We start from the raw sequence: 11,381 nt of genomic DNA on the forward strand, positions 1-11,381 counted from the left end.
TTCGTGTACTGATTTGGCACACGCGGTTTCGTGCCAAACCATTACAAATGGTATGTCTTCAGTGTTGGCTAATTATTGGATTCACTTGTGGTATTAAAAAATATTATTTTATTTTTTATAAAAAATTAAAATTTATTTTATAATCTAGAAAATAAATTTTATGTAATTATTAGAGATAATATATATATTTAATATTTTTTTTTTGTATTATGTTCTATCTCACTCTCACTATTGAGTTTGTTTGAATAGAGTGAGAGAAATAAATGTCAGAAGATAATAAAAATAATAAAAAAAGTGAAAATAGAAAAATTATAATAAAAAAATTTTATATTTAAAAAATTTGAATTTAAAAAAAATATAATATATAATTTTATACTGAGAAAAAATAAAAAAAAAATAAATTTAAAAAAATATATAAATAAAAATATTTTTTACTTGAGATTTAAAAATAAAAAAGAGAAAAACCCACTTACGTTTCCTTGCCTCTGTTTATCTCTCCCTCGCCCTCGTCCAAACAGGCCTTGAGTACCCATCACTTCTTCGTCGACAGAGAAGCAGAAACCTCCATTCATGGCTACAACCGCCTCCACTGTCTCAACTTCTAGTTGCCAAAGGTAAACCTTTATTTTTCTTCTATATATCCCATTTAATTTTCTATTAACTCCTAAATTTTATGCCAGTTTAGGTTGAAAAGTTCCCTTCTTGCATCCATTTCAGCCTACCTCTCACTCTGCATCATTCACAACACATCTGCTCAGCCTTGGACTTATTCCATCATTGGTATATGTATATTATTTGGAGTGTGAGAAATAGGCCTTGGTCTTAGTTCATATAAGATTTGTGATTTGCTTCGCTGCTAGGTACCAGTGTATATGGTTTCCCAATCCTACCCTTTTTCTACAAGAATTTAAGGCCTGTTTTTAAATCCTATAGTCCCTATAAGCTGAGTAATTTGTAATTGGAGCATCTTCTGCATTTTTAATCCCCTTGATGATTTTCTATTCCCTGCTGAGTGAAATATAAGTTTCAATTTATGTTGACATCATGAAATTATACTATCTAGTACATGTTTTAAATTGATTTGAGCAACTTTAATCCTTATAATTAGTAAGGTTGTTCATTGATAGCTAATTTCTAGGATTGTCTGACAAGCTGAGAATTGAATAGCAGAGATTAGTTTGAGCTTCAGTTTTATGAGAGGCCTATATGTCAACCGTGCGCGGTTAACTCTTAGCAATTTCTTCTGTGTAGCACTAGGACCTAAAAAGTAGTTATATTCTGTTTGAATTCATGAAATTTCTGAATATTTTGTGTAATCGATTGATGATGAAATCTCGGTGGTACAAATCCTGTGTTCATCATCACTTTCGATGTGCTGGCTAGGGAGCATACTTCTGAATTATGATGGGATGCTTATTTGTACTAGCATGATCCCAGATTTAGATATGTTGGAATTAATATAAACTACATTGAAACAGCTTATTCATTCCAGTCATCTGTTAGGGAATTGCAAACTATTGGCTCACAAATATGTCTTACAGTTACATGTTTGATTGCCTCTGCATTTCAAATTTGTGCAGGTTGTTGGGAAAGGTTGCATTGGTCACTGGTGGAGCCACAGGGATAGGAGAGAGCATTGCTCGTCTATTCCACAAGCATGGTGCAAAAGTTTGTATAGCTGATTTGCAAGACAACTTAGGGCAAAATGTCTGTGAATCTCTTGGTGGTGACCCAAACACTTGTTACTTCCATTGTGATGTTACAATAGAAAATGAGGTTCAAAGTGCCATTGATTTCACAGTAGACAAATTTGGAACATTGGATGTTATGGTCAACAATGCAGGGTTGTCAGGTCCACCATGCCCAGACATCCGGAATGTAGATTTATCTGATTTCGAGAAGGTGTTCAATGTAAATGTGAAGGGCACATTTCTTGGAATGAAGCATGCAGCAAGAATTATGATCCCACTAAATAAGGGTTCTATTATTTCTCTCTGCAGCGTTGCCAGCACCATAGGGGGACTTGGACCCCATGCATATACAGGATCAAAGCATGCTTTATTGGGACTGACCAGAAATGTTGCAGCTGAGCTAGGACAATATGGGATACGTGTGAACTGCGTTTCTCCTTATGCAGTTCCAACAGGCTTGGCCTTGGCTCACTTGCCCGAGGAGGAGAGAACTGAAGATGCCATGGCAGGTCTTTGTGCTTTTGTTGGGAAAAATGCTAACTTGCAAGGAATGGAATTGACAGCTGATGATGTAGCTAATGCCGTGCTCTTCTTAGCAAGTGAAGAAGCAAGGTACATTAGTGGGGCTAACATAATGGTCGATGGCGGTTTCACTGTTGCAAATCACTCACTTAGGGTATTCAGATGAAGTGTTAAGTTCTGCCTTTCTTTAGAGAGCAAAGCAATCTATTTTGCCATCTCTGAAATTGATAATCATTCCCTACAATAAGATGGCAAGTTATATGACATTAGGGGCTTTTTTTTTTTTGGTATTTTTTTTCTTATATGGCTTGGCTATAACATAGATTCAACCTTCAGATTACATAGTCTTGGAGATGACTACAATATCGCTAAAGTAACAAAGTTGCCATTTTTTGGCACTTCATAGAAGAATTTGCCAATTTTAACCTCCTTGATGTTCTGAGAGAACCTTTACATGATGCTGGCTTCAAGGTTCTAGTACTTGTAACTATAATAGTGGAATTGTTTTAAACAAGGTGTTAAATACTACAAATTTCCTGGATCAAAATCCTGACAAGTAACTGTTATCAAGTAAGAAATTATGGGACCAGAATGGGCCTACATGTTTCATCCACAACTCAATCGCCGAGAACCCTAAGTTGTATTCTTTTCACTAAAATAATAAGCTATATATGTGCAAAACCACACGAGTTGGTGACTGCAACAGCATTTCGACATTCATCAAGAGAATCATATTCTGGAACTCTTCCAATATTGAGTCTTTCTAAATCATAATAGAAAAAATAAAAGGGCTTTGGATAAGCAGTGTGGTGCCAGTAGGATCTCCCCTGTAGCTTATGATTAATAACAAATTTGTGTTTCTTATCTTGATGATTGCTATCAAATTCAGAAAACGCCCAAATCAAAGCGGTGAGTGAGGCCAATTATGTATTTGAAGGCCTTTCAAGCATGACCTCACTGATGACATGATATAAAATTTCTAATGTCTTCATTTGATAGATGAAGGCCATACTCCTACAAGTATCTTTATTTTGTAGGTTAATGTTAGCTTCATTGTTGCTACCATAATCTCTCTCTTTCTCTCTATAGAGACATTGCAACTATAATGGAACTATTGATAAGTAATGCATTTGAAAAACCAAATTTTACAAAAATTCAGGAATGATATTTGAATACTCTGTTATTTTACTTCGTATTTAGAATCAGATAAATCAATTCATTTCATTTGTATATGGGGATTCTTTGTAAATGAATTCTAACATTTAAAGATATAAACTTTCAATGAATATTTTAAGGCTCCAAACATGTGAAATGTAGATTTCCAAATAAATTTCATAAGACCTTAAAAATTTGTATATTATTCCTAACATGTCAAGTGATCGATCCATGCCTTTTCTTAGAAATGCTCAGTCCTCACTCCACAGTGTTGATTAAATTTTTTATAAAAGAAAAGGATTACTCCAGAGGCATGTCAACCTAGAAAAAATTTCCTGGCCATTCCAGATTTCTCAGGAATCAAACAGAACGTAGAAATCACAATAAGATTTTTCTCCCTAGCATGATTAATTTCAACTATTCCAACTAAAGATCCTACTGGATCCTAAACAGTGAACAAACCATAACCATTACTTTTGAAAAAAAAGTTGGTATGATGCCCAGATCTCAATTAATCAGCTTAATTATTAAATGCTTCTTCTGTCAATGGTAGCTCTTCAACCCTGACTTCTCTAAACTTTGTCAACTGTCATCTTTGGCTAGATATTTTGGGCTTCTGCTGGTTTTAATTCCAACCTACCTAGTTTTCCACACTAGCTGACGAGCAAATTTTAGTTCCACAATTGTTCAAGCTATTTGATGAGTCCCTTCATGAAACTTGCAAGTAATCGTTTTGCCATTTTAATTTTGATTTTACTTTTGTTTTTTTTTTTTTTTACCCCTAATAATTTTATTTTTAAGCTCAACTTGCTAATAATCTTGGTGGGGTTTCCCTGGTTTTCATATCTTAGCCATGGTAAATATCAGTAATTTTGATTTTTCACCTTCCAAAACCACTGTATTAATTTTTTTTGGCTTTGTTGTAGACAATAGCTTTTACAAAAGCTATTTGTGAATCATTTTACTTATAAAGGAAACACATGCTTATACACCAAACAAAATGTGGATTCTAAAAGAAGATCCTTCAACCTTAAAATATGTGATTACTTTTAAAGGTACACACATACACACTCCTTTTTCTTTGTGATTAAAGTTGCTTTAATGCCCTTATCTTGGTGTAATCAGCTGAGATATGTGTGTGCTTCACTTGTCCACGAGTAGGTGTGAAATCAAATCTCAAATCTACAACTACTTCATTTGTCTATTATTTCTCAACTGCTAATCAACTAGCCAGACTGTTTTCCAGTTATGGGGTGGCCATTTGACTAATTATTATTTGATATGCTTTCCACCATTAACTAATCTTCTAAAAAATTTGGTTTTCTAATCAAATTTCATAGAACACACTTAAATTGGAAATGGGTTTGGTGCATATTTTGACAATCTTGAGATTGTCAAGACTTAAACAAGTTTGTCTCTTCCATAAGTTGCTAACAGTGAAACATCTCAATTGTTAGAAGGAAACAAAAATGCAAGAACTTGACTTTGAATCTATTACCTTGTTTTGGTGCTATAAAATTGTAGAAAGCAACAATTCTGAAAATGAAAAACTTGGCAGGCATCTCTTTCGGGTTTGTATTATTCATCCACATAGGACTTTTTCAAAAGTCCTCTGCTTGGCATGGAACCATTGCCCTAGTATCTAGGCCATGCTCCTTTGTCAGAGGGTTCCATATCAACATTGCCCAAATAACAGCTAAAGAAGAAATTCACACCTGGGTCTGGCTTGGGGGGTGCCATGGGACCCTTTTTGATGAAAATTTTCATTTATCTAATTGATTTGTCCAATTTTGGCAGACAATTTTCTAAATTCACTGACTTCTGTGTTACAATTATTTGCATCTCTTATAATCTTCATCCACCCACCAAGCAAAAAGCTCAATTTCATTCAACTTTTCTTGCACGCTTCAACTTAATTACAAGCACTCAAAATTTGAATCATTTGATCATAAAGATGATTTTGATTGAATTTCTTAGATGAGGATTCAAGAATAAATCTTGCATTTTCCAACATGAATCTCACACACTTGATCTAGAAACTCTAAGAAAAAATAATGAACCAGATTTTGGTATCATATTTTCAAATAATGTTGATGATTTTTTTGGGATACTTTATTCTTAAAAATATAAAATAGAGAAATTGAGTCACTGCCAAGTAGCTTTCACATCGAGAGAGACTTAGTGATAGACTTCAATAATTTTCTTTTGGAAGGTTGAATTTCATAACTTATTTAATAATGTGAAAATATTTAAAAAAATGATGAAAGAAGAAACCAGTATATTATATACAATTTGGAGATGGGCAGCTATATAATATACATATTAAGTTTAACTAACCATTAATAATTAATAGTTTAAACTTAATTTTTGCTTCACATTATAAAAAGAATATAAAGTCTAAATCCAACTTAATTAGTCAAATTATAAATGATACATTAAGCTCAATTTTATATGAGAATATAATAATTATTATATTAAATATTTATTATATATATTTTAATTAACTTTACATAAATTTTTATATAAATATTTAATTTAATAATTATAAAATTTATTTGTGTATAAAATTATATTAAATGTACCGAGAAGTATCGGATAAACAATGTTTGAAACGAAATGGTCTAATTAGCAGCCATTTATGAGGTCTAGGAAGGTGCGAGTCCCACCAAAACAGAGGAAAATGGTTACAGTGTCGGTTGGATGCTAGAAAAAGTGAGGGATAAAGGAACAAATACAAGTTTTAAATTACATTAATTAACGGTCATAAAATTAAGGACCTTAAATTCCAATCAAGATAGGCAGAGGACGGCACCTCAATATTAAAGAAATATGAAAGATGATCAAATGGGCTACGCATGAAAGTGGGTCATTTTTGTCTGTATTTTTTTTTCCTTATTGCAATCATGCTTTTTTCCGTTGGGGACGCAGAGGACAGAGGAGGAGGAGCGTCTGTGCTAAGCTAAATAGATCTTTTTAGGCCCCACCAGCAACCCACTTTCGCCGACCCCTGCCTTGTGTGTATCTTTTGTAAAGTTGCAACCGCCCAACACCCACCCTCCTCTTCTTGGTTTCCTAGTCAATTGCCTAATATTCTATACAGGAAAAATTCTCCAATGCAGCTCTATACAAGAATTTCCAGTTATGCCCCCCTCATTGCATGGAAATTCCCTTCATTGTCCCTATATAAAATGGGTCTAAATAGATTTTGTCTATATTCCAAGCAATGAGAAGAAAATGTTAATAAGATTGTTAGTTAGAGCTAACAATTGGTATCATATATAGCAATTCACTACCATAAAGTGGCATCAGAGATCAGAAGCATTAACATAGATATAGCAAACCCCACCTGCTAGCTATGTGAAACAGGCATTAACACATGGGACAACACCCAACTAATTTCAACTGAATATGTCCTCCTACAATTAACTAGCATTAGGGCATACATTGTAATAGCACAACACTTGAAGATATAAATGATCTTATAAGGCTTCAATACTATTTCTGCCTAATTTTATATTTATAAAATAGATGGCCTATCCTGAAGAGAGTGACCTTCCGTCCATATTATGAGGGGTTTTTATGTCATTTCATAAAAGATTATGGGTTTCGATATCTAATTGCCCCTGCTTAACACAGTGTTTGGGGAAAAAAAAAACAAGAAGTCAGTGCCATATGTAGTATTTCCATGACACATACGCAACAATTCAATTCAGAAATTGGCTAGACAAATGGACCTAAACCACCTGTGAACGAAGTCAGCATCAAACTCCTATCCCAGCCTTATTCAAATTTGATATGCTCAATCGCTGTTTAAAGTTAACCAAAGGGCCACCCACTGAAAGACAAAATAAAATAAACCAAGAAGAATCTCAACTTGTTTGTTTTTCAAGTTTTTGATAAGCTTTTCCATTATCCTATTCTTCTTGTTTTTCTTTTTTCATCCCAACACAAACCGCAAGGAAACTGCTTTTCTTCCATGGCTTCATACCTCCATCTCCAAGGTGACAAAACCTATACCTTTAACCTCCAGCTTTGATCCATGTTTCTTGATTTTCTTTGAAGATGGTACAAAGAAAGGTACCCAGCAAGCTTGGAATCCAAGCTGATCATGTTAAATCCGAGAAGCTGCTGGGGAACCTCAAACCAACCTCTTGCCAGCACCAGGATGGCAAGAACAGAGGACCAGATATGAAGAAGAAAATGAAAAGGTCAAGATCAATCAAGCTTTCAGATATTGAGAGCTTGGATTCATCTCCTTTGAGGAAAACCATGTCCCAGCCTGGAAAGCCACCAATTCTCAATGCTTCAACCACTGCAGCAACCCCACAGAAGCAGCAGCCTATGAGAACAACTGGTGGATCACCAAATTACATGAAGGCTACTACCAGTTCTGAGGCAAGAAAGGAGCGTTCTCAGGTGAGTTCCTTGAATGCTACAACTGCTTCGGATTGTAAGAACCTGCGTCGAAGAAATTCAAGTAATTCAAAACTTAGCTCTGCTTCAAGTAATAGACCAACGAGAACATTAACCAGGTCATCTAGTTTGAAGCTGGTGAGAACTTTAACAAAGTCTCCCAGTTTTAAGCCAGTGAGAAGTGCTGCAAAAAAATGTTCCAGGGTAGCTCTATGTGCAGATATGGATTCACAGAAAGCCACCTGTTCTTCAACTCTGAAGGACTCGAAGTTTCCTGCTTATCTCATGCTCAATCCTGGGGGTAACGAGGCAGAAGGAACTTCAGTCCTGAAGGTCTGTCCGTACACCTACTGCTCTCTTAACGGTCATCATCACAGTCCTTTGCCTCCATTGAAGTGCTTCTTGAAGGCAAGAAGGCGTTCACTGAAGGTCCAAAAGAGTGCAAAATTGGAGGCTTTATCCCCACGCAGAGCTAAGGCGTTTGGTGATGGAACAGAAGAAATTAGAAGTCAACTACTAATTTTCTCTGATGACAAACCACCACACAAGGAAGTAGATTCAATTGACTCAGCAACAATTCCAGTGGTAAAAGAAGTGGATGTGGATTTCTTTGTTGAAATCTATGCCAAAAATACAGCAGTTGGCCCTGAAGCAACTGAAAAGCACACAGTGGAGGATGATGAGAGCAACATCGGTTTTGCTAGAGAACCCAACAAAGGGGACAACGAGTGCTCTTTCCATGGTGGCGAAGAAGCAGCAGCTGAACAAGAGAACATGGAGCAAGTAGATGGGAACCTGTTGGATGCATCACCACACCTGGAGACTGATTTCGAGGAAAACTGTGGACAGAAAAATTATAGCTATCCGGCTGAGATTTGGATGACAGAGGACGTTATTGAAGAACAAAAAGCAGAAGATGTGGATGCAGAATACCCACCCATTTTGTTCCAAGAAGAAGGTAGAACAGAAAGGTGTGACAACGAGAGTCACATTGAAGAGGTCCATGCAAGCATGGAGGAAGATGACAGCATTTCTAATGATAGCGAAATGGAGTGGGAGGAGGAGCAATTTTCCACATCAGGGTTTGATGCAGAAGTTCATTATTTGGACAAGTCTGACAAAGAATCTTGTATCAGTGATGATTGCCTGTCAGACATCAAGAAGTTTAATTTGACTGAAGAACCTGAGAACATTAGATCAGATGACACAGTTAGCAACTGCACTGAGGAGATTCTAGCTGATGAGGTATTGAAAGAACTCCTAGAAGAAGAACCTGCCTCCTTTGACACACATTGGATTGATAGTGATTCCGAAAGTGAAGGTACACTGCAGACTTGGGAGATCCATGAAGATACCCGAGCAGATGGTGATTTAACTTATGACGAACAAGTTTCTTCCATTGAATATGCATTTGAGGAACCAACAGCAGTGGAAGAGAAGAGTGAAGATGCTGAGAAAGATTCGACTGGTGCTGTGACTGCTTCAGCTTCAGTGGAGGAGCCAATTGTGGAATCTACAGCAGTTGATGAGAATAATCAGGAGGATGGAGTTTATGAAACAGAGCATGGTATCTTTGAAAAGAATCCTCGGCTTAGGGATGCTGAAAAAGATTGCAATAGCAGCATAACAACCGAAGCTTTGAACGGTTACCAAGAAGATAAATCGCTTCAAGCTGAAGACAAAATTGAGTTGCTTCAAGGTCAAATTGTTTATTCTCAGAGTTTTGATGAGATGGGCAATGCTGAAACAAATGAAGTCCAGATGTCCAGGGAGATGGAAAGTGATCAAAATATGGCCATCATTGCTTCCAGTATAGAAGAAAAGCAAGTTGCCAATGACGAATTGTCCATGGGTATACAAATTTCTGATTCATCTCAGAGTTCCTCTGAAGCTGATCAAGATGACACTGAGGACAATGACAACCAAAACCAGATAACTGCCGAAGACAGCAGTTCAAGTGAACAGCTTCTCGGTCAACACATTCTAGCTAAGGATGGCCAGAATGAGAACCAGAACTTATTGGGGGAATATCAAGGTGGGGCTAACAAATTCAAAGTCCAAACTTCCAATAATTCTGAGGAGCAGATTGATTCAAGCATACGTCAAATCAGTTCAGCCAGATGCCACACAGGACAAGTTGAGAAGATGGAGGTGGAAGTTTGCAATCAGTTAGATACAGCAGAAACAATCTTTGCAGCCAATGATGGAATTAGTGCAGGATCAAGGAGCAAATTCCTTCACAAAGGAAGCAATTCCAGCCAAGTACATGCCTGTGCCTTTAACAATGGGAAATGGATGATCAAATGCAAGAAACCCATCATGGACTTAGAGGAAGAGCGGAAATTCAACCCAAGGGAACCAAATTTCCTTCCTCTTGTTCCTGACCCAGAGGCAGAGAAGGTTGATCTCAGGCATCAGATCATGGATGACAGGAAAAATGCTGAGGAATGGATGCTTGATTATGCACTCCAACAAGCTGTCACCAAACTTGCTCCTGCTAGGAAGAGGAAGGTGGCACTACTTGTTGAAGCTTTTGAAACAGTGTTGCCTATACCCAATTATGAAACTCATATCAGGCAAGCACCAGCAGCCTTTTGTCACACAACAAGACCTATTCAAGCATGTAGCTGATGGCACTTTCAGAGGTAAAGAACAAGAAGTTATTTTTCCATTATGTTATTGTATTTATAACAGAATCACAGTAGTAAATAATGCAGCAGAAACCCAATTGACATCTGATTACTCAATCCATTGATTACTCAATCCATTCTTTTCAGATAACTCAAGCCATTCTTTTCTCACTTTGTTGTGCAGGTGATGATAAAAGAGAGAGCAGCTTAGGTGATGATTATCATAGTTAGCAAGGCTCATGATTTAGGAGTAAACCGCAGATTCTATAGAGCAACTAACATCTTCTTAAGCTGGTGTGGCCGCCTTCAGCTGGTGTGGTGACAGAATGAAGATTGAAGTGTAGATGCAAGCAGTAAACATTTTCTCCTAAGCTCATTGGATGAAGTGCGAGCGAAGACTTTCTAGCTCAATAATATATATGTTAAATAGCAATATCAAGTTCCAAAAAAAAAAAAGCAATATCAAATATGGTGTTGAGTTATTTGTTGTTAAAGGAGGGAACTTTACCTCTAACTGGTGTTAATTTACTATTGTTATTCTCTGTTTAATATTTATGTAATGTAGTAAAATTATTGTAATTGAGTTTATGTCTAACTGATAAGCATATTCAACTCTATGATCACATTCTTACTAAAAAGGATGAAGAAATTCCATGATTCTTTGAAGGAGAAATTTCATAATTCTTTCTGCAATCAACAATAGTACATGCAGGACCTGAGTTATGAAGAGAGTAAACCACCAATTTCAAGAAACAAGAACAACCAATAATATGAACATTGAATCTCAACTCGGTTCTTAAGAACCAACCTTGATATCATATTTCAGCAAGAATCGAGAAAACTTTCATATCCATTTCCATGGGCCCTTTAGTACATATATTAAATAAAAGCAATATCAATTAAAACAGGAAATTTTAATTCTTTTTGGCCTATTGCTAACTTAGTATTGTCATGACAACTGCTAAATTCA

General features: G+C 36.2%; 2 protein-coding genes across 2 annotated transcripts; both read left to right on the forward strand.

Annotated features, from left to right (window-relative positions):
- Nucleotides 1–463: 463 nt before the first annotated feature.
- On the forward strand, nucleotides 464–2,642 carry LOC110661036 ((+)-borneol dehydrogenase 2). The gene is made up of 2 exons (XM_021819538.2): nucleotides 464–614; nucleotides 1,581–2,642. Exons 1-2 carry the CDS (start codon nucleotides 571–573, stop codon nucleotides 2,377–2,379), a joined length of 843 nt encoding a protein of 280 aa, XP_021675230.2. The 5' UTR covers nucleotides 464–570; the 3' UTR covers nucleotides 2,380–2,642.
- A 4,432-nt stretch (nucleotides 2,643–7,074) lies between these two features.
- Nucleotides 7,075–10,990, forward strand: LOC110661023 (calmodulin binding protein PICBP). The gene is made up of 2 exons (XM_058152189.1): nucleotides 7,075–10,426; nucleotides 10,596–10,990. Exon 1 carries the CDS (start codon nucleotides 7,431–7,433, stop codon nucleotides 10,410–10,412), a length of 2,982 nt encoding a protein of 993 aa, XP_058008172.1. The 5' UTR covers nucleotides 7,075–7,430; the 3' UTR covers nucleotides 10,413–10,426; nucleotides 10,596–10,990.
- The last annotated feature ends 391 nt before the right edge of the window (nucleotides 10,991–11,381 follow it).

This window comes from Hevea brasiliensis, chromosome 1 (genome assembly GCF_030052815.1).
Source record: "Hevea brasiliensis isolate MT/VB/25A 57/8 chromosome 1, ASM3005281v1, whole genome shotgun sequence".
Classification (NCBI taxonomy): domain Eukaryota; kingdom Viridiplantae; phylum Streptophyta; class Magnoliopsida; order Malpighiales; family Euphorbiaceae; genus Hevea; species Hevea brasiliensis.